We start from the raw sequence: 23530 nt of genomic DNA, 5'->3' as shown, positions 1-23530 counted from the left end.
AAATAACCAGAGAAAATAAGGCAAAGTACTTCTTTGTAAAAAAAAAGCGAGTCAAAGCTGCTTTATGACGAAAATATATATTCCTATATATAATATATAAAGTAGCAAAACCTAAAGACAAAGCCTGATTTAGATAGAAAAACCTACCTTATATAATTAATACCTGGGACAATGCTGCTTTACATTGAAAATATATATTCCTATATTATATAAAGATGCAAAAACGAAAGACAGTGCTGAATTTAGGTAGGAAAAAAACCTATCTATATAATTAATACCTGGGACAGTGCTGCTTTAGACGAAAAAAATCCATTCTTAGATATAGAAATCTAAAACAATGTCGGGCTTCAAAGAGATTAACATTACATCCTCCACTTCACAGTACGAGTCCGTCGTGAACGCGACAAACAACAGTCGAACCATAGAAGATCTTCTAGAATTCACAGAAGAATCAAGAGTAGAAGCCATCATCTATACCTTTTTGTTTCTATTTGCCACCTGTGGAAACGTTCCGGTGTTTATCAGCCTCATTCGGGGGCGGCGCAGGAGATCCCGAATCGAAGAGATGATCATGCATTTGACAATCGCGGATTTGATAGTAACCTGTGTGATGATACCTCTGGAGATATGCTGGAGAATCACGGTAGAGTGGGTTGCTGGAGACTTTTTGTGTAGAATCATGATGTTCTTCAGGGCTTTCGGCCCTTACTTATCGTCCAAGGTTCTCGTCTGCATCAGCATCGATCGGTTCACGGCAATCGTGTATCCACTGAAAGTGAATGTGGCCCAGGAAAGAGTAAGATTCATGTTGCGCTGCGCATGGGCAAGCAGCTTCCTCTGCAGCATACCACAAGTAAGAATTATAAAAATATATATTTTTGCATGACGATTATCTAATCTAATTATTAGTGAATATAGCATGGTTGCATGACGATTATCCAATCTGGAATATTAACACAAAACAATTCGGTGACTCAAAAATTTTTATTTGATTATTAGTAAATATATTATGTTTACCTAATGATTATCTAATCTAGTATATTTACGCGAAACAACTTGGCAATTCATTACATATTTTTATTTGTTCATAATTGTTCATTGTTATTCGATTGGATCTTTCATCGGTTGTTGTTGCTTCTTATGGCAATTGCCATGAACAAGCCCGCTGTTACGAAGACAGCAAATTAAGCCGGTGAGGGAGCGTCTCTTGATTTTATGGCAAAGCCAACTAGGGCCAAGGGTACACATCACACTTACACATCACTCATTCGCTTGCACAGCCACTTTTTACAGGAGGGCACATTCCCATATCTCACTGATAGAATAACGGAATAACAACCATGCCCAAACCTGGACTGGAACCCCAGACGCACAGATCACGGAGAAGACGCGCTACCACTATGCCTGGACGCCGGCAGGTCTATTATCTAATCTGGAATATTAACAAAATAATATGGATGATTCGTTACATTTATTATTATTATTATTATTATTATTAGTGAATAATCTATGCTTAAGTGACGATTATCTAATTTGGAATATTAACGCAAAAGAATTTTACAATTGATTGCCAATATTTTTATTATTATTATTAGTGAACATATTATGCTTGTATGAAGATTATTCTAAATATTAAATCAAAACAATTTAGTTTCTTCATCATGCATTTTTGTTTGATTATTAGTGAATATACTATGCTCGCATGACGATTATCTAATCTGGACTAATAACTTAAAACAATTTGGCAATTCATTATATATTTTTGTTTGTTATTAAGAAATGTATTATACTTACGAGACGATTATCTTATCTCGAATATTAGTGCTAAATAATTCAAGAGATTCATTGCTTATTTTTGTTTGATTATTAGTGAATATACTATGCTTGCATGACGATTATCTAATCTGGAATATTAACGCAAAACAATTTGGCGATTCCTTACATATTTTTGCTTGTTTATTAGTGAATATGTTATACTTGAATGGCGATTATCTAATCTAGAATATTTGAAGATTATCTAAGAATCTGAAAATTAAAGAGCGTATTGAAACAGATTCTCTGAAGATTAAATGAACATAATTCAAATAAAACATTCAAGTTATAATTACATTGTTTTAAATTGTTAAATTATTAATCCGCTTTTTTCAAGAAAATTGTCTTAAACTGAATATTTAAAAATCACTTTGAAATCAAAGCAAGTGCAGTTACACACTTTCCTTTTAAATTCGACTGAATGTAAACTGAATCTAATGAAAATAAAATTCTAAATATCTATAAAAAAAGAGGTAAATTTCAGCGTTAATTACAAATGTATGATTCTTATTAAAAATTTCACAGTAATTCCAAGAATTTTTTGAAGTATATAAATTTTAAAACTTTCTTTGTAATTAAAATAAAAATAATGCTTTGTATCTTAAAAGAACACAAAATTATTGTGAACGACTTTATCTTTATATGCTATTATAAATATGCGTTTTCAGAAATTCAATACAGAATTTTGGATGAAGTAAATTTATCTGCTTAGAAAAATTATAACAATTTTTCATCGATTTAAGAAAAAAAAGAAATCTATTTATCATCTTAAAATGAAAAGTGAAAAATTGGAAACTCCTTCAATAAACCGAAAGAAATTTTTAGAAAAATATTTGCGGTTGTTGATAATTTTATGTTTAGTAAAAAAATTAATTTCAGTAATTAAAAGAATTCCTTCCTCTTAAAATTTGAATAACAACATTTATCCCCCCCCGGTGATATCCTTCTTAATTGAGGATGAGAAACATCCGGCATGGAAGTTGGTTCTCGCCATCCTGGTGGGTACAGCAAAAGGTGGATGTCACTTGCCTCCCTTTGATGACGGTACGTACTTCCTTAGGGAAAGGTTGTACCGTGGCCGGTGATGGCCTTGGGACTCAACCACAGTTCCCGCCAATGTTGCTGTTGCGGCGGTCCGGTCATTCAGATTTTTTCGTCTACCTTTAGGAGGGTCGGAGTAACCGGTTTAAGATTTACAATCAACATCTATGGAAAAAAATAGCAATGCTTCGCCCCATTCAGGCCAATAATTCAAAAATAAACTTATCTATTCATCTACAAAGTTGCTCGATAATTTTATGTAAAAAGTTGTGAAATATAATCTTTTCGTAATAAGCAATATTAAATTTTCAGTATAATCTCCCTTGAAATTTGTATACTTTGTATAATGCTACTTCAGTGATTTTATTCTATTCACGAAATACAATTTATAAAACCTTTCAAAACAGATAAATATACGGGTTATTAATTTATCGCTCTTGGGTAATTTCATTAACTAACTCTTTTAAACTCTTTTTTTCATTTCTGGACAGTTAATAAATAAAAAGAGTTAAATTAGGAGAAAAGAGTGAAATATTTCTTGTAGGGGTAAATGTATATTTGTGTTAATAGTATTGCAAGTATGTGAGCTGGCATACTGGAGGTTAAATAGTTTCCTTTTTCACTAAATGAAGTTATTTCTTCTCTTTTGATTATTGAAATGATCCGGAAAAACATATTACATCTGCCCTGTAATCGATTAATCGAATACCTAAACACTGGGGATATTCAATTATTCTTTGAGCATCTCAGAAAACTAAGGCAATATCTTTCTACTTAACAAACTATTTCCTCTTTCCTAAAAAAAAGGGTAACAGAATCTTTGATTCCATTGATAGTTATGATTGTTTCTTTATCTGAAGATGAAAGTAATTCATTCAATCTTCATTCATTTCGGTAAAAAAAAATATCATAGTTATTCGATTATTAAAAGACAAAAAAAAACATAGTTATTCGGTTACTAAAAGATAAAAATGTCATAGTTATTCGGTTAATAAAAGCCAATTCATAATTATGATTGCTTTTTTATCTGAAGATGAGAGTGTTGAATTCACATTCCACTCATTTCCGCAAAAAAGTCATAATTATTCGATTATTTAAAAACGTCGTAGTTATTCAATTATTAAAAGCCAAATCATACCTATGAACATTTCTTTATTTGAAGATGAAATTGTTGAATTCAAGTTTCAACCATTTCAGTAAAAAAGAAAAAGTCATAGTTATTCGATTAATAAAAGCCAAAAAAAAAGCCAGAGTTATTCGATTATTAAAAACCAAAGAAGTCAGTGTTATTCGATTATTAAAATCGGAAAAACTCATAGTTATTTGATTATTAAAAACCCAAAAAGTCAGTGTTATTCGATTATTAAAATCGGAAAAACTCATAATTATTCGATTATTAAAAAACCAAAGAAGTCTGTGTTATTCGATTATTAAAATCTAAAAAGCTTATAGTTATTCGATTATTAAAAAAAGGCATAGTTATTCGATTATTAAAAAAAGGCATAGTTATTCGATTATTAAAACTAAAAAAAAAATCATATTTATTCAATTATTAAAAGCGAATTCATAATTATGATTGTTTGTTTATTTGAAGATGCTAGTGTTGAATTCAACTTTCTCCCGTTTCTGTAAGGAAAAAAGTCATAGTTATTTGATTAATAAAAGCCAATTCATAGCTATGATTGTTTCTTTATCTGAAGATCAGAGTGTTAAATACAATTTTCGTCCATTTCTGTAAAAAAAATCACAATTATTCAATTATTTAAAAAAGTCATAATTATTCGATTATTAAAAAAAGTCATAGTGGTTCTTTCTGTTATTAAAAGCCAAAAAAGTCATAGTGGTTCTTTCTAATATTAAAAACCAAAAAAGTCATAGTGGTTCTTTCTGTTATTAAAAGCCAAAAAAGTCATAGTTATTAGATTATTAAAAACCAATTCATATTTATGATTGTTTCTTTATCTGAAGAAGAGAGTAATAAATTCAAGTTTCACCCGTTTCTATAAAAAAAAGTCATAGTTGTCCAATTATCAAAAGCCAAAAAAGTCATAGCTATTCAATTATTAAAAGCCTATTCATAGTTATGATTTTTTTTACCTGAAGATGAGAGTGATTAATTGAAGCTTCACACATTGCTGTAAAAAATCGTAGTCACTCTATTACTAAAAAAAGTCATAGTTCTTCAATCATTAAAGAAGTCATAGTTATTCAATTATTAAAAAAATCATAGTTATTCGATTATTAGAAGCCAAAAACGTCATAGTTATTCGATTATTAGAAGCCAAAAAAGTCATAGTTATTCTATTATTAAAAACCAATTCATAGTTATGGTTGCTTCTTTATCTAAAGATGAGAATATTGATTTCAGTTTCAGCCATTGATGGAAAAAAAAAGTTTTTCTGTATTTTATAGAAATCACTTTTTAAGTATCACCTTTTTGGATACATTCTGATTATTTTTGGTATCCATCTTGTTATGCCTAAAATAGTGAATTTCTTGAAAAATATTTTATAGAAGATATGATATAAGGTTTCCTTAGTTTTTGCTGATATATGCATCTCCATATCAATTCCTAAATCTACCAGTGTTTCTTTTTGTAGAAACTTTAAGCGCTACCAGGACGTTCGACGTCCTATATGCTTATATGACCATTCCGGAAATTTACAAATCTCTTATAAACTATTTAAATCAAATGTTTGAAATCTCTATTATGTTTATCAAAGTTAAATTTGATTTCCTAAGTGATTCCATTTTCAAAAAATAATATTTCAACTCCGCATGAAATAGTTATTATCTTTATTTATCCTTATCTTATATTTCTTTAAATGACACGACACTAAATCGATTAAAATTAGTATTCAATATGGCTTTACAGATATGTCTGAATGAAATTTGCTTCAAATTTCTATAGAATTACCGACAATTTAAAATAATTATGATTGATACGATTCGGAGGCACAAATTTTTAGAGGTTTGCCAATAGACGATGGTACATTCACTTTTAATTTGGTTGAGGGAAAAAAGAAACAACAAACGTATCCATCCAATAAACTTTTCTCACATTCCTTCTAATGTCAGGAAGTATGAAACAAAAAATTTTGCACATTGGATCTACTAATTAAAAAAAAAATCAATGAGCATTAGTAGCCCAAAAATATTTAGATAAATATATAGATAAAATATAGATAAATTCACATACTTACATTTTAAAAATATTATTGTAATGTAAATTATGATATAAAATGATAGTTAGAAACAAAGACAATCAAATAAATAATTTTAAGTACATTTCTTCTTTAATAAAAAGGAAGGCTGGTGGCAAGTTCTCGGCTAGTGAGCCGTAGGGTTTCAGGTTCGTGACCCTTTTTCACCTGAAGAATCGTCGTGTAAAGGGGTCTGTTGCACATTAAATCCGTCCAGACCAAATGTCCTCCTGGTGATGTAGTGCAGTGTGGAGAGGGGGGTACCAGCTCAGGTGTCGTCCTCGTCATTTGACCACGGTTCAAAATTACGAGATCCGTCCCAAAATAGCCCCTATGTTGCTTTACAACGAGACGTTAATATAACTAAACTAAAACTAAATCTTTAATAAAAATGTGATACATGCAAAAATTAACTCAAAGAATTATAAATAATTTTTATAGTATAAAAATGTTAATTTTAAAAATTTTAAGTCAACGACAATATATTTTCATCCGATTTTTACAGATCATTAATTAAAAGTAATAAAATTCTTGACATTTTAAATTAATTTACCGAATTATCTTGAATTTAGTTTATCTTAGCACAAGATGATTTAAGCCTGAAAAGAAATATCCGAATTTCCTGAAAGTTATATTGTTTTGCATTATACTCGCTATTTGCAGCTGAAATCATTAAAACTATAAATTCTTTTACAACCTTAAAAAACACATCAAACATTCATAATATAAATTTGTTTTAATGTAAAAATCCTTACGGAATTCACATTATTTCCTTTTTTTAATTATTTAAATTTTCTGAATAAAAATATATAGAAAAGTAATTGGTTCCATTAATCGAATTCAATTTTATATTTTTAAAACAAATTTGCATTTGAGATATTCAATTAATTTATATTTTTTTATAATGAAAAGAAAATATCATCCTTTCCATCCTAATTTATTTTTCTATACCCTCTTTAATTCCTTTTTTCACTTTAATTATATATGGGAGAGCTATTTAAGACATATAACGTTTTAAAAATTCTTAAAAGTAAACTATAATAAAAATGTATTTACATTAATGAAAGAACATTTTTATCAAATAGTATTCTAAAAATATACCATTTATAAATATTTAAATTCAAATATCAATAAGTTTAATTAGTTTCTTCCCACATAAATACCTCTGCGTTTTATTTAAAACGAAATCTGTGATGATATGAAATGGATTATTTCTTTAATTCGATTATATTTCCACACAGTTTTATTAACTTAAAGTATTTCATGATTGTAAAAAAGAGAATTTGAAATAAATTTCTCACTGACTTCGGGATGTGCTTGTGTTTTGAAATTTTGTGCATTGTTTGATGATAATTAACTATTTAAATATTTTCAGAGGTTTTATCATAATTTAATAGATCACTATAATTAAAATTTGATTTTATATCTTTTGCATCGATTGATCAGAAATTTATCCTCATACTTTAATAACATTACCCTTCAAAAATTAATGAACTTGTTTTCTAGGTCTAATTTACAAACAGATTAATAAAAGAGGATGTTATTTGGAGGCATTATTTATTAGACAATTCGCAAGCAAAAATTACTCTTTAAAAACAAGATATGAATTGTAAAATCATAGCTGTCTTATTGCAAATAATTCCTTAATGCAAAAATTTGGAAAAGGAATTTTTACTGAATAAATGTTAGTCAAAAAGATATGTCCTTTTCAATCTGAAATGCAATAATTTCTTTTCCACGATTACGTTGTCTGTCAACCAAATTGAAGAGAAAGACCGTATAGGGTGCATTTAGGCTGAGGTAGAGTTTCTTGATGAGAATTTTGAACAACCAATAGCAGTATTGGTAGTATTAAGTAATCCCAAAAATGCTCATTAAGAGATATCGAATTGATCAAGAAACTTATATCATCATCTTTCGAAATCTTTTTCCGTTGAATATTTATTTACAAATAGGGTGCGATGAATGTAGGCATTTTGATCCATTAGCATGAAATTACCACTACCACTGGCATAGATCTTACGTATGATTTAAAGATCTAATTTTTGCAATAGGGACAATCACTGTAGCCATTCAAAGAGATTCCAGACCCAATATGATTCCACCTCTTCTACATTGTATTTTTTTTCAGATTGTTTGGACTTGATTCCCTATTCTCTTTAGATCAATCTTTTATGTTCTCCAAGTCAGACAATTAAAATAATTCTTTAAAAAATATGGAGTGAGCTTTAGAAAATTAATAACATCCCTTTTTCCCTGTTCCATATTTATCTGCTGTTCTCAGGTTAAAGAAATGCTCATCAGAATTGGACTTATATTCTGCAATCGTAAGGATTAAAATATCTTCGTGTATAACATTCTATAATCTTAAGGATTAAGGAATTGTGCATAACATTCTACAATCGTAGGTATTCAAATTTTCTTCATATATAACATTCTATAATTTTTAGGATTAAAATGTTCTTAGTACATAACATTCTACAATCGTAGGTATTCAAATTTTCTTCATATATAACATTCTATAATTTTTAGGATTAAAATGTTCTTAGTACATAACATTCTACAATCGTAGCATTAAAATTCTCTTCGTGTATAACATTCTATAATCATAAGAATTAAAATGTTCTTAATGCATAACATTCTACAATCGTAAGTATTAAAATTCTCTTCGTGTATAACATTCTATAATCTTAAGGATTAATATGTTCTTAGTGCATAACATTCTACAATTGTAAGTATTCAAATTTTCTTCGTGTATAACATTCTATAATCTTAAGGATTAAAATGTTCTCAGTACATAACATTCTACAATCGTAGATATTCAAATATTTCTCGTGCATAATATTTTACAATCGTAAAGATTCAAATACTCTCCGTACATAATATTCTACAATCATAAAAATTCAAATATTTTTCGTGTATAATATACCACAATTGTATAAATTCAAATGTTCTTTGTGCATACTTATATCTACAATGAAGATGACTTTCTTTTGTATTTAAAGACAGTATTTGTCAGTTGTCAGATGCCATCTTTATATTCCATTTCTTCTTGTTTATTTGGAACAAAATATTTAAATATTACATTTTATAAAACTCTTTAAAAAATTTCTTTTATAATTATGACGTTAATTTTTAAAAGATAGATAACTCTTTTAGATTCTATCAAAACATTCTTGGAAAACAATTCAATTCAATGTTTGTAAAAATTATAGGAAATCATGTTCATGAAATTTATTTAATTCTGCCAAAATTCTCAAATAATTCTTGAGCAACTTTTTCTTTTACTTTTCAAATTTATAGAAGCAGACCTAAAATTTGGAATCAATTTTAACTTTAAACTGTTCCCTAATTCCTTTAAAACTTAGAATTATTACAATGATTTGTTTTATATAACTAAAACTTAAATAAATTGAAAAATTGAACTAATTCTTCTGCTACCCCTATTTCCCTGCTATTTTCCCATAATGTTCCATCTAGTCAAATGCCAAAGAAATAAAAAATGTAGTTTTTATTTTTTATTATTCTTTTAATTTCTTAAGATCTACGTAGTCTTAGTTTTCTTATTACCAAGTTCCAACTAGTAAAACTTTTATTTACATGTGGAATTGATAGCTCTAGTTACTCTTTTTTTAAAAAAATACGAATCTTCAAAAATAAATAGAATTCAAACTACTTGTTATCTAACTTTTTTCGCGTAAAAATAATGAATCTTCTTTATACTGAATGAAAAAAAATCTTCCCTGACTAAATTCTCACACTTCTACAAACACTATCCTTGTTTTCAATTAAATTTTGAAGGTCAAACATTTATTAACATTGATCTATTTATTACATTAAAAAAAAAGTCATTTTCGCTCTAGTAATTTTATTCAGTAGTATTTTCATTTGAAAAAAAAATATTACTCAAAGATCTGATGTGAAACCAAATAAATTGTTGGAAGCAGCTCTATTCATTATGGAACTTCAGCAGAAATATTTTTTTTTCATTCGCTAAAATGAATAGAGCTCTTGTAATGCAGTTTTTAATTTTTCGATATAATTGTACTCCAATCAAATTATGAAAATATAGCTATAACTTTATTAGATATGTATTTTTTTTTATTTCACTTTGTATTTTACTTTAAAGCTGATTAAAAAAGAACATTTTTGAAATAGTACAAGATTTATAATTAAAATTCTTTGAAATCCTTTTATGACATCATACACAAAACCTCTTAATTAACCTAAAACTATCATTATTTTGAAAAGCAGAGTTCCAATTATAATAAAAAGATATATTCAAAGGCACTTTCAGATAAATAATATAATAAAATTGTTCATATTTTCTTTTAAGTTAATAAAATACTATTCTTCTTGTTATTTTTAAGTTAATAAAATACTATTCTTACTTTCCCTTTATAACATTTAATTATACTCAAAATTTAATACCGAAGAAAAATTATTTTAAAAAATCTTAAAATAATGTTATTTATAAACCCAATGTGTTTTAAAAATCAAAAAATGTCAGAATTTAGGCCTTTTTTTTTTTGCAACAAATAAATATATTTTTAGAATTTTTTTTTTTAGATTTGCAACTGTAGAAGAGCAACATTTTACCTACATACTGTTCCTTATTGTATTCTAAAACCCTCTGCGCTTTTACGCATGCGTCAGAAAGAATTTATTTTGTCAAGAAAAGGGTGAAAAGAGAATTGAATAGAGGGGGTTGTTCACATTTAGGGCTAGGGTAAACACAGATTATTCGAGGTAGGAGCCCTAATGACCGCTCATCTTTCTGTGTACCACCCCTTGACGAAGGGTCAATGATTAAAAGTGCTAGTGTAGGAATCCTGAAACGAACAATACGTTACGGAATGTTCTTGCAAATATCAGTAAGTGTCTTCGCTTAAAGAATGTTCTAAACTTCTTGAAATATTAAACATAAAATGCGTATTCTGAGGCTTGTGGTTACTGAGAATCATTTCACTATTTTTTCGTATCTTACATCTCTGTGAAAACTATGTCAAGGCCGGTACTTAGATAAAGATAAGAAATCTAAATATAATTAAAGCAAACTTAATCATAAAACAAATTTTTGAGTTTAAATTTATTTTTATATTTTAAACTTTATATTTCTTACAGTTTTCTGCATCTTAGCTACTTTTCAGCATAATATAATAACTTAATTTTTCATTAGTTAAAATTTCAACAAAATAGCTATGTACTCTCACTGGGTGGAATCTTAGTCCTGACGATGAGAAGTTTAAGGCATGGTAGTTGATTCTCGTCACCGGGGTGGGTACGGAAATGGTGTAGAGTCGACTACGTAGTACCAACGATGGAGTATACATCCCACTGGAGAGGTTGTACCCTGCTATATACGATATATATTGCTATATACGATAGCAATTCATTCAATATTGTTATATACGATACTAAATACTATATTAATACATTTCATTTTATATTTCATAAAAAATATATAAAAAGAAAAGGATTTTTATGTAAGGTGGGTGTAGAGGGTATATGTGTGGTTGTGTGCGTGCTTTTGTGTGTCTATCTGTCTGCCTGTAAACCGTATACGATATGGGTGTGAGTGTGGGTGTAAAACATTTAAAATTCTTCTTTGTACATAAAGATTTAAAAATCTGTAAAATATTTTATTCATTTTTTATACAAAAGGTTTCTCGTTCAACATGATTATTGAAAAATTTATCCAGTCAATATTTATATCTCTTCCAACGCACTTTTCCCTTGCTTTATACAGAGTAGATATATTATTTATTTACAAAATGTATTACCAAAAGCATCGGAGAAAGTTTAATTCTTTGTAAATAAAGAGCTGTGATTCTTTTCGTTGAATTTATCGATCCATAAGAGTAGCTACTTGATTAATGGAGTTTCCTTTATGGAAAGAAAAATCTGTGAGAAATTTAAGTGTTGTTTCTGTACGTTTGATTTATTTTATTTCGGATAATGATATTAAAGCTTTTCATTTATTCATTTTTTTTAAATTTAAAAACAGGAATTATCAGAACTAGAGATGATATTTTCATTTTAAAAAGATAATCATCGTTTGAAAGAATCGTTTGCATGATTTTTTTTATTGAAATTACGACTGCAGCTACCATCTTCTAAATATACAGAGTATAAAAACAAAGAAGAAGAAAATGCTTAGAATTTGAAATTATAAACCATTTTTTATTCTTTTCTTGGCTCATTTCATTTTGAAAAGATGACATTTTTGTAAAGAATTTTACTCATTTTCTGTTGTGTTAATGCTTTTATTATCATTATTTTTTTTTTTATTTTTGCGTATTTTCAACGACAATTTATAAAGATAATGTTTTAAAACAAAATTTTCGATTAATTGATTATTTCAATTAATTTTGATTCCCTACCACATGTTTGAAAATATGAAAAATGTGTGTATAAAAATTCTTATTATTTAAAAAACTGATTCATAAATTAAAAACGAAAATGTCGAAAACAATTAAAATAAAAAAATTCGGCTTAACAAGTGTATTTAAAAAAATGTTGTTATTATAATAAGTATTTAAACATCTCATCTTACACTGTTCATCTTATCAAAATACAAGATAAACATATTTTCATTTTTTATATAAAGATAAACTTATTCTTCTAAAATTAATTTGTTTAATTGCTTCAATTCATTTTTAAAATTTTCTTTGAAATTTTTTGAGTTGAATGTTCGATTTTCTTCAGTTTAAATTAAATTTTCTCAAAAATTATAATACATTGTATCAAATAGTTATTATTACATTTTTTTAATTTCTCATACAATAAAAAGATTTCAATTCTAGAGTAAAAAAAATTAGAATAATATTTAATAATTTGCAAAATGAAGGAAATAAGAAAATACATCTATGGAAAAAAAATTGCATTTTATAAATAAAAATTTAAAAAAAAAGATTCAAACAAATTTATAATTAGAAATAGAAAATTTATTTGTGGTGTCTTTATACAATAGTAAAAGTAATCTAACTTGAAAACTAGAACTAAGTTTTTGTATCTTGAACTTTTTTGTATCTGTTCGAAATCAATCTAAAATCTTTTATGACTAATATATTTTCTCTATCCTTTGAGCAAAAATAATATGCTCGTAATTTTAAAGTTCATATAAGCATCTTTTCTCTTTTGCAATCAAAGTGATCTAGTTACATCAGTTTAAATATTATCATTATTTTAATTATGAATTATTATTAATATTATTAATTATTAGTATTAATTATGAGTAATATTATAATTAAAATATTACGAAATAAGATCATTTAACCCATTTCAACTAAGAAGGTACGTCAATCAATCGGCGGCACTAACTCAAAGCGGCCCAACATCAAATCTCGAGCAATACTAGGAGCATAAAAAAGGCATTTTAGTTATTGTTTTTATTTTGTTTATGCTGTTAAGATGATAAAAAAAAATGTGATCAAATACGTTATGGAAACTAAATGCAGAAAAACTTCAATTTAGTAATTTATTCTAGCAATATTATTATTGTCTCAAACTATATAAAATTTACATTCAATTGAGGATACATATTTGTTTCTAATAGAATGAAAATTAGCTATGGTAATGGATAGTCTATATAACGAATAAAATTATTTATATAATTTTTTCGCTAATTACATTGTTCCATTGCTAATATCTGAAAATTAAAAAAATATATTTAGTTAATTTAATTATATGAAATCTTTATTAAAACTTGCCGTACTCTTTAATATTACTAAATTGGAATATTAACATGACAATAAGTACACATATCAAATATTGACTGCTAAGTGGTTAAAGAGATATAATATGAAAACTTCACAAAAAATACTATCCTTTTAATGTATACAGGACAGAATGTCAAGGTTTAATAAATGCATATGTTTTTGGATTTGTACCTGTAAGGTATAAGTCTCATCATTGAAGTGGAGGTATTTCGATACCACGACATTGGTGTGCTTTACAAGAAAGTGAGAACTTATCAATATACAGGAAGTATCTCATCCTTTTATCTGGGTTCCCTCTTTCCAAATGTATTAGCAAATATATACAATTTTGAAACAAAAGTTAATGAATATGCCATTAATGTATTATACACTCTCGTCAAATTCTGGATCAAAATTAATTGACTTTTGGAAACATGCTTAAGAAATTTTGTAATCGAATTATATTTAATCTAATTTACTCAGAAATGGAAGCATGAAATCCCGGTTCTTACATCAACAAAGATTTCCCAACTTCTAGGAAAGAGATAATTCGTTCATTCCACGAAAGTTGTCCGTAGATTCTGCGACAGTTTAGGAGCAAATGATTTAATGTAAGGCTTCCCATCTTCTATAGGTAATTTCTCAAGCAGTGCGAATCGATTTTTCTTTACATATTGATGAAACTGAACTGAAAGAAAATATGTGGCTCATTTCTTCTCGTTAGTTTAATCTTTTTATTAAAACGTTTTTTGAAACAATAACGTTAATAATAAATGAGAATATTAATTTACAAGAAAAACAGTTAATAAAACGTTATTGAAATAAATTTCTATTTTCATGATTATAAATTTCTACTTTAATGATTATTGCAATAACTGAAAAACCTTATGAATCTCACCCGAATTTGATCAAATATTCTTGGTAAAATGTTAATATACATAATATGTTAATAAATATTCCATTTTCATAATTATTGTAATAACTGACAGACATTATAAATGTCACCATAACTTGACCAAACATTCTTGGTAAAATATTAATATACATAATATGTTAATATATATTTTATAATTATTGTAATAACTGACAGACGTTATAAATCTCACAATAACTTGATCAAATATTCTTGGTAAAATATTGATATACATAATATGTTAATATATATTCCATTTTCATAATTATTGTAATAACTGACAGACGTTATGAATCTCACCATAACTTGATCAAACTTTCTTGGTAAAATATTAACATACATAATATGTTAATATATATTTCATAATTATTGAAATAACTGACAGACGTATGAATCTCACCCGAATTTGACCAAATATTCTTGGTAAAATGTTAATATACATAATATGTTAATAAATATTCCATTTTCATAATTATTGTAATAACTGACAGACATTATAAATGTCACCATAACTTGACCAAACATTCTTGGTAAAATATTAATATACATAATATGTTAATATATATTTTATAATTATTGTAATAACTGACAGACGTTATAAATCTCACTATAACTTGATCAAACTTTCTTGGTAAAATATTAATATGCATAATATGTTAATATATATTTCATAATTATTGAAATAACTGACAAACGTTATGAATCTCACCCGAATTTGATCAAATATTCTTGATAAAATATTAATATACATAATACGTTAATATATATTCCATTTTCATAATTACTGTAATAACTGATAAACGTTATGAAATTCACCTGAATTTAATCAATTATTCTTGTTAAAATATAAATGTATACGTGATGCTTTTTAATTAAAAGAATTCGTACTTTTTGCACAGAAAAATAGAACTAGGGCTGAAAAAATTGAGATTTTATTCTATCTGATTGCTGTTCTTCTCAAACTAGTGGCCCTAGGCAGATGCCTAGACTGTGTAGTCGAAAATCCTCCATTGTTAGAAATAGCTAAGAAGGATTAAGAAAGAACTCTTTGAAAATTTGACACGAGATTCGAACTTTTCAGATCGATCTTGTAGCTTCAAGGGAAGGTTTTAACATATTCTTCTGGAAGCCATCGCATATAAATCAAAATTCCTTTTTTGATAAACTATAACAAAAAGTAACAGTATAGAAGAACACTATTATAAACAACAATGTTATTATTTCTAGTTCTCAGACAAGGCAAAATATTTCAATCTAAGAAATGAAGATTTCCATCATGATATGTCATGAAAAGTAGTTCTTTCAGAAACACATGATTGTTGTTTAAAAGAATTGGTAAGCTAGCAGATATTATTAGTCATTCAATCGTGAAACGGAATGTATGGTAGAAAAATGTTCTTTGCCTTTTTAAATTCTCTTTCATCCCTTTTAATGAAATGATAAATAGTTGATACAAAAAAAAATTTCACTGCCCTAAAAAACAAATGTGGATACATTATTTGTAACTCCAATGCCATTTCCAGATCTATTTCCATAATATTTAAGGATATATGATATATATTTTTAGTCACTATATGAGATTAAAATCGAGAAAATAGAATACAACTAATTAACAACTTTTCAGCAAATGATCTAATATTTGAATTTTTAAAAATCAAAATTAGGAATTGAAAGTCCTTCTGTAATTTTATTGTAAAGAATTAAGACTATTTAATAAACTTTAAATGCAAAAATTTCTCATTATGACGCCATAATGGGTCTGCTATAAATTATTAAAATTATTTAGTAGTGAAATAGTTAGAAGAAAATGAAAATTTTAGCCTTAAATCACTTATAACCTATTTGAGTTGAAAGGCCAATGTACGTACTCGGTCGAAAATGTTAATCTCACAACAACAAATTATTCATATTCATATTATAGCTGAAGCAAAATTTATATTTGTTACATAAACCGTTATATGAGAAATGGTTTAAGATTCTTGAAATTGTGGTCATAAATTCTATGAAAACATTTATATGAGAAATAATTTAATATTCTACATATCGTGATCAGGAATACTATGAAAGCATTTATATAAGAAATGGTTTAAGATTCTAGAAATCATGATATGAAATTCTATGAAAACTTTTCAGATTTTGGAAATCATGATATGAAATTCTATGAAAACATTTATATGAGAAATAGTTTAATATTCTATATATCGTGAACAGGAATACTATGAAAGCATTTATGTAAGAAATGGTTTAAGATTCTAGAAATCATAATATAAAATTCTATGAAAACATTTATATGAGAAATAGTTTAATATTCTACATGTCGTGATCAGGAATACTATGAAAGCATTTATATAAGAAATGGTTTAAGATTCTAGAAATCATGATATGAAATTCTATGAAAACTTTTCAGATTTTGGAAATCATGATATGAAATTCTATGAAAACATTTATATGAGAAAAAGTTTAATATTCTATATATCGTGATCAGGAATACTTTGAAAGCATTTATACAAGAAATGGCTTAAGATTCTAGAAATCATGATATGAAATTCTATGAAAACATTTATATGAGAAATAGTTTAATATTCTACATGTCGTGATCAGGAATACTATGAAAGAATTTATATAAAAAATGGTTTAAGATTCTAGAAATCATGATATGAAATTCTATGAAAACTTTTAAGATTTTGGAAATCATGATATGAAATTCTATGAAAACTTTTCAGATTTTGGAAATTATGATATGAAATTCTATGAAAACATTTATATGAGAAATAGTTTAATATTCTATATATCGTGATCAGGAATACTATGAAAGCATTTATATAAGAAATGGTTTAAGATTCTAGAAATCATGAAATTAAATTCTATGAAAACGTTTATATGAGAAATAGTTTAATATTCTACATGTCGTGATCAGGAATACTATGAAAGCATTTATATAAGAAATGGTTTAAGATTCTAGAAATCATGATATGAAATTCTATGAAAACATTTATATGAGAAATAGTTTAATATTCTATATATCGTGATCAGGAATACTATGAAAGCATTTATACAAGAAATGGCTTAAGATTCTAGAAATCATGATATGAAATTCTATGAAAACATTTAAATGAGAAATAGTTTAATATTCTACATGTCGTGATCAGGAATACTATGAAAGCATTTATATAAGAAATGGTTTAAGATTCTTGAAATCATGATATGAAATTCTATGAAAACTTTTAAGATTCTAGAAATCATGACATGAAATTCTATGAAAATTTTTAAGATTCTAGAAATCATGATCAGAAATTCTATTAAAACATTTATATGAGAAATAAATTAACATTCTGGAAATCATGATAAGAAATTCTATGAAAACATTTATATGAGAAATAGTTTAAGATTCTGGAAATCATGGTTAGGAATACCATGAAAGCATTTATATGAGAAAAGGGTAAAGATTCTAGAAATCATGAAAAAAAAATTCTATGAAAACTTTTATATGAGAAATGGTTTAATATTCGAGAAATCATGATAAGAAATTCTGTGAAGAAACTGTCTCAAAGTTATGACATAAAAATTTTCTAATAATCATCAATCCTGTAAAGAATATACCAAAAAATTATAATGAAAGATTAAGGTATTTCAAATTAAAGTATAACTAATAGATTAAAAAACTGAAGAAACGAAAAATTCATAAAATTAAAAGAAATTCTTGTTAAAAAATACATAGTACTATATTCGAAACACTAGTTTAGTGTGGAGTTTCTGAGTGATTACTTATACTTCGGTGTTTTTTGCTCAACATTTAACATTTATTACTTGCTAACAAAAGTGCGTGCTGAGCTATATATGTGTGTGTGTGTTGTGTTGTGTTGTATGTGTGTGTGTGTGTGTGTGTGTGTGTGAGTGTGTGTTGTGTTGTGTTGTGTTGTGTGTATGTTGTATTGTGTGTGTGTGTGTGTGTGTGTGTGTGTGTGTGTGTGCGTAATTTCATGTTTGGGAGACACTTTTTCTGATATCTCTGCAGATGCTGAAGGAATGACAAATTAATGCCTTCGCCTATGGAGATAAACTTGGTGATAAAGGCTTTAAAAAATTGACTATTCCAAAAATTGCGAAAATCTTGAGAATATCTCTATTAGAATGAGAGATCTGTCTCATATAATATAAAATAAATATATCATATATAAATATATATGATAAATATTTGATATAAAAATATATGATATAAAATCTTTCTTTCCGGAAACTATAAAAGACGCGAAGAAAACATTGCAGTCAGTCAGTATTGAGTCCGTGGAGAATGGCAGAAAAGAAGAGAAACGTGGGTGATTGCCCGAAATCTTTCTCTTCGCCTTCCCACTGAATGCTTCGTGCTGTTACCGTTGTTTTATTACCTTGTGTGTTATTGCGTTTTCTTAACTATATTTTTCATATGTTCGATTATATAGAATAAAAGACCGTTATCTTATAGGAAAAACTTCATATAAAATTTCAAAGCAATCGGTGAAGAACTTTCGAAGATAAAGGAACGATCGATGAAAAAATAAGATCGAAGGAAAAAAGAATCAAAATTAAACCAAATAAAATAAGAATCCGGCCTGAAGACTTTCTCAAGTGTCACCCTCAGACAGGGATTCAAAATAAGGGATTTTTTCTGTGAGAAATCTGACTTTAGTCCAACAGTATAGATCCCTCGTGAACCGAAAATCCCCTGAAATTAAGGCCTAAGAGATACACCATTTTTTACAGAAATGAAACAAAACAATAAATTATAAATGAATACGACCATCATTTAAGCAAAAAAATGCAACAACATTAAATAAACTATATAAGAACTCTCATAACCAATTATTAAAACAAAAAGGATATATCTATATATATATTCTTTTATTCAAAATCGGTAATCTCCGAAAGATCTTTACCGATTACCTTGAAATTTTATATAATGTTGTTTTATGGTCGGATTTTTATATATTTATGACATAGGTATCATACTATAAGAGGTAAAAGCACGTTCTTTTATTAAAACAGCAACGCCATCTATTGGGCATAAAAGTATTTCAAGAATATTTTAAATATCTTCGGTAAAGATCTTTCGCATCTAACAGTGCTGGGGAAGTATAAAGTAGCAAATGCAGTTACATGATTAAATAAATATTAGAGAGTGGAATTTACCAAAGTAATTTTAAAAATAGATTCATAAAAAGTACAAACATTGGGGGGGGGGGGATAAAGGGAAAACATTTTACATAACAATTGGCAAAATAAAGATAATGATGTCATGCCAAGCCTCGGGGCGAAGTGAATAAAGAGGAACTAATCAAAGCACTAGACTGGTATGTGAGCTTTCTAGAAAGTGTGTATTAGGCTGTATGAAGATCTTATTGTAATCATAACCAATCAGAAGCAAGATTGAGCAAATGGGCGTAGTTTAGGATTAGGAGAAGAGTCCAAGATAGAAAGTAATGAATTAATGTATATAGCAATAAAATCTTCTTTCTTACATACACAGTGAAGCATCATGGAACAATAAAAAAAACTGTGTGTGTGTGCGTGCGTGTGTGTGTGCGTGCGTGTGTGTGTGCGTGCTTGTGCGTGTTATCTTTATAGAATTTTAAGATTAATTTAAAATTGAAAATCCTATCCATTTTTTATATTTTTATATCGTGATTAAAAGACATTAAATTTTTCAAAATTTCTCACCTTTAGAAAGAAAATGATTTGATTATGTGAGCATGGAAGCACAATATATCTATTACCTCCGATAATTCAAAAAGTAAATAAATTAGAATATCTTTAATAAGCTTGTCAAAAGCAGAAAGCTTTCCTAATTTAACTGACGATTATGAACGTACTGAGTAATCTTAAAATAATACGTCTAGGCAAAGTTTAACAAATATTTACTCAGAAATCCTCTGGATCGATTCTGGCATTCAGTCTGACTCTTGTGTAGTATAAATATGCTTCCAAGGATTTAATGTCGAAAATTTTAAATACATTTTCTCATGAATTGTTTGAATGGACATTTCTGCATTAGGTTTATGAAGTTTATACTTCAAACTAAATTTATAAACTTCAAATTTCTAAGCATATTTTGATAATGATAAATTTGAATTTGAAATGCAATTTTAATTTTTTCATTTCGTTATATTATTCTATAACTAGTTTCTTTCGAATGGATAGCCGGGGATACTGGTTATATTTAATTTCATTTAAATCATTTAGATATAACTTCTTTTAGACAACTTTATAACAATTAGACAACTTTAATGTGCGTCCGTCAATTTGCCATGCATTAAAGCTGTGTTATTTTAATATGTTTTATATATCGTATGTTCATTATGTCTACTAACCTTCCTAACAGGGAAGTCTCATATCATCATAACACTATAGAAAACATAGCTTCCCCACACGGGGAACTTCGTAATTCAAGATGAGAAGCTTCTGGCATGGTGGTTGGTTCTCGCCATTCTGGTGAATATACAAAAAGGTTGGGTTCTGACTCCTCCATCAATGACGGGACATACTTCCTAAGGGAAGGGTTGTTCCGGGGCCAGTGATGCCCCGTGGGGATCAACCGCAGTTTCCGCCAGTGTTGCTGTTGCGGCGGACCTGTCATTCAGAATTTTCCATGTACTTTCTGGGCGGGTTGGAGTTGCCAGTTTAAGGTTATATAAAACATATAATTCCAGCTCCATTATTTTCTAACTTTAGTGGGTATATTTAACTTTTTTATTCTTTTTGTAAACTACACATATATTAAATAAAATACTTCTTTTTTAGCTTTCAACAATGGAATAAATTCACGGGATTAAATATTAAATATTAAACAATGGAAACAATTTGAATTTCAGGGCAACAATGTAATCTATTACTAGCAATGAGGCAAAAAAAAATAATTTTAAAAATTTGCAAAATTTTAGAAACAATTTGGTACCACATTTAAATGTCTATTGTTATTTATTTATTCATTTTTTTTTTGAAACAGTGTAAATTTTATTATTGGGCAAAACTTTTTTCGAAAATTACCGCGAATGATCACCAAAATATGGTTCCATTTTTAATTAATTAAAATTTTAATTAAAAATTCAAAACATTTGCTGCAACGCGTAAGGTATATATGACCCTACAAGGTATATATGAGCCAAATTTTGTAGTTGTGTGTCACGTGGTCTGTCCTGTCGAGCGCTAACACACAGATCACACACACACACACATTCGTCTTATTGCTCGTAGAGATCATTAATCCACCTTAAAGTATACCTTTTAATGGCAAAAATATATTTATAAATTCAATTTCTAAAGGTAAAATAATACACATTAAGCATCTGCATTCAATATGAGTTAAAATCGCGAACAGCATTATATAACACATTTCTTATATAATTGTTGGAATCTAGAACGTTTCCAGATAAGATCTTATAAAATATGAATTTCAAACTGCAAATTCGATTAATAAATCAAATCTATAAATCAAAAGTGATATTCAATTATTTTGTTCACAGCTATAAATATTAAATAATTTTAAATAATTATTAAATAATTTTCACATTAATTGAAGCAATTTTTTTAAATACACTAACATTGTTTATTTTCCATTATATTAAATAAAAAGAACCATAATTTTGTACTAAAATATTATTTTTTTTTAAACCTGCTCATTTTATTCTTTCGTTATGCATTTGTCCACCGTATGTCTGAATACATAAAGGAGTAAATATAATTACAAATTGAATTTCAAAGAAATTATTAAGCATATTATGATAACATATTGAATATGAAGTGAAACCACGTAAAGTATTACACAGCAGAAAAATATTAGACATTTCTTTCTTTTTTTAATTATTGTATATAATATGTGCAGAATCGATTTTCGACACCATTTGCAAAAACAGCTCCATTAGACAACTGAATCTTTCTCTAAAACATATTTCTGCTTTTAAGAAATTTAAACTGTACAATCTGAAAAACAAATTGCAATGGATATTTAAATTTATTTTTCCAATAAAACTAGAAAAAAATTTAAACAAAACCAAATCAAATGCTTTCGATGTTAACTTTACAAATGTCTTACTGGAATTTTATGATATGGATTTAAAAACATTTGAAACTCTAAGTGAAATATAAGCAAAAGCATTTACTTTAAACAATTTACAAAAGAATTTTATAGTCTTTTTTTAAATATCCTTCTTTTAAGATTCTTGGAAATAGTTTCTTTCAAATTTCAGAGCAAAGACCAAGAGATTCACCTACAATATAAGTAAAGTATAAAATAAATATGGTGATTCCTTCTTGCGTTGCCTTCTTTTTTATATCCTTTATTTAAGTATAAACTATCGAATGCTTTTAAAGGATATATCTGAGATAAACAATATTTCAGCCATAAAAAAATATTGGAATTCCCAGAACTTCTCTATAACTTTATTTGACTAGTACAAGAATAAAATTTACTCCGACTGTATTTCCAAACTAAATATTAAGGTAAGAATACTTCTGAATATTATTTACTATAGAGATAATAAAAATATAACTGTTGAAGGATTTAACTATTTGGTATTTATTTATTTTAAATGTCAATGTTTCTTTTTTTAAATATAGTTTTCAATAATGCAATCTATTGTTTATAGTTAAAAGGAATTATTTCAATGAAAAAGATAGATCTTGTTGCAAATATTTTTCAAGAATTTTTATTCCAGAATGTAATTTAGAAAGTCCAAATTTAAGAACATTTTAAAATGAGATTCCAATTTCAAACATTTTTATATTACAAGTACCTTGCTACATTTCGTCTACAGTTTCATACTCTTTTATATAAATTCTGTTGGTATGTAACAATATTTTCACCATGGTAAAACTATGTAATTCAAAAA

At 27.1% G+C, this 23530-nt stretch overlaps 1 protein-coding gene across 1 annotated transcript in view; it reads left to right on the top strand.

Annotated features, from left to right (window-relative positions):
- Positions 1–337: 337 nt before the first annotated feature.
- LOC129959046 (adipokinetic hormone/corazonin-related peptide receptor variant I-like) overlaps positions 338–23530 on the top strand; it is a 101581-nt gene continuing 78388 nt past the window's right edge. Inside the window, exon 1 of the mRNA XM_056071836.1 lies at positions 338–853. Coding sequence (XP_055927811.1) covers positions 338–853 — 516 coding nt within the window. The remainder of the gene's footprint in view (positions 854–23530) is intronic.

This window comes from Argiope bruennichi, chromosome 2, assembly GCF_947563725.1.
Source record: "Argiope bruennichi chromosome 2, qqArgBrue1.1, whole genome shotgun sequence".
Taxonomy (NCBI): domain Eukaryota; kingdom Metazoa; phylum Arthropoda; class Arachnida; order Araneae; family Araneidae; genus Argiope; species Argiope bruennichi.
Note: the sequence above shows the minus strand (reverse complement) of the source record. Positions and strands in the feature narration are given on the sequence as shown.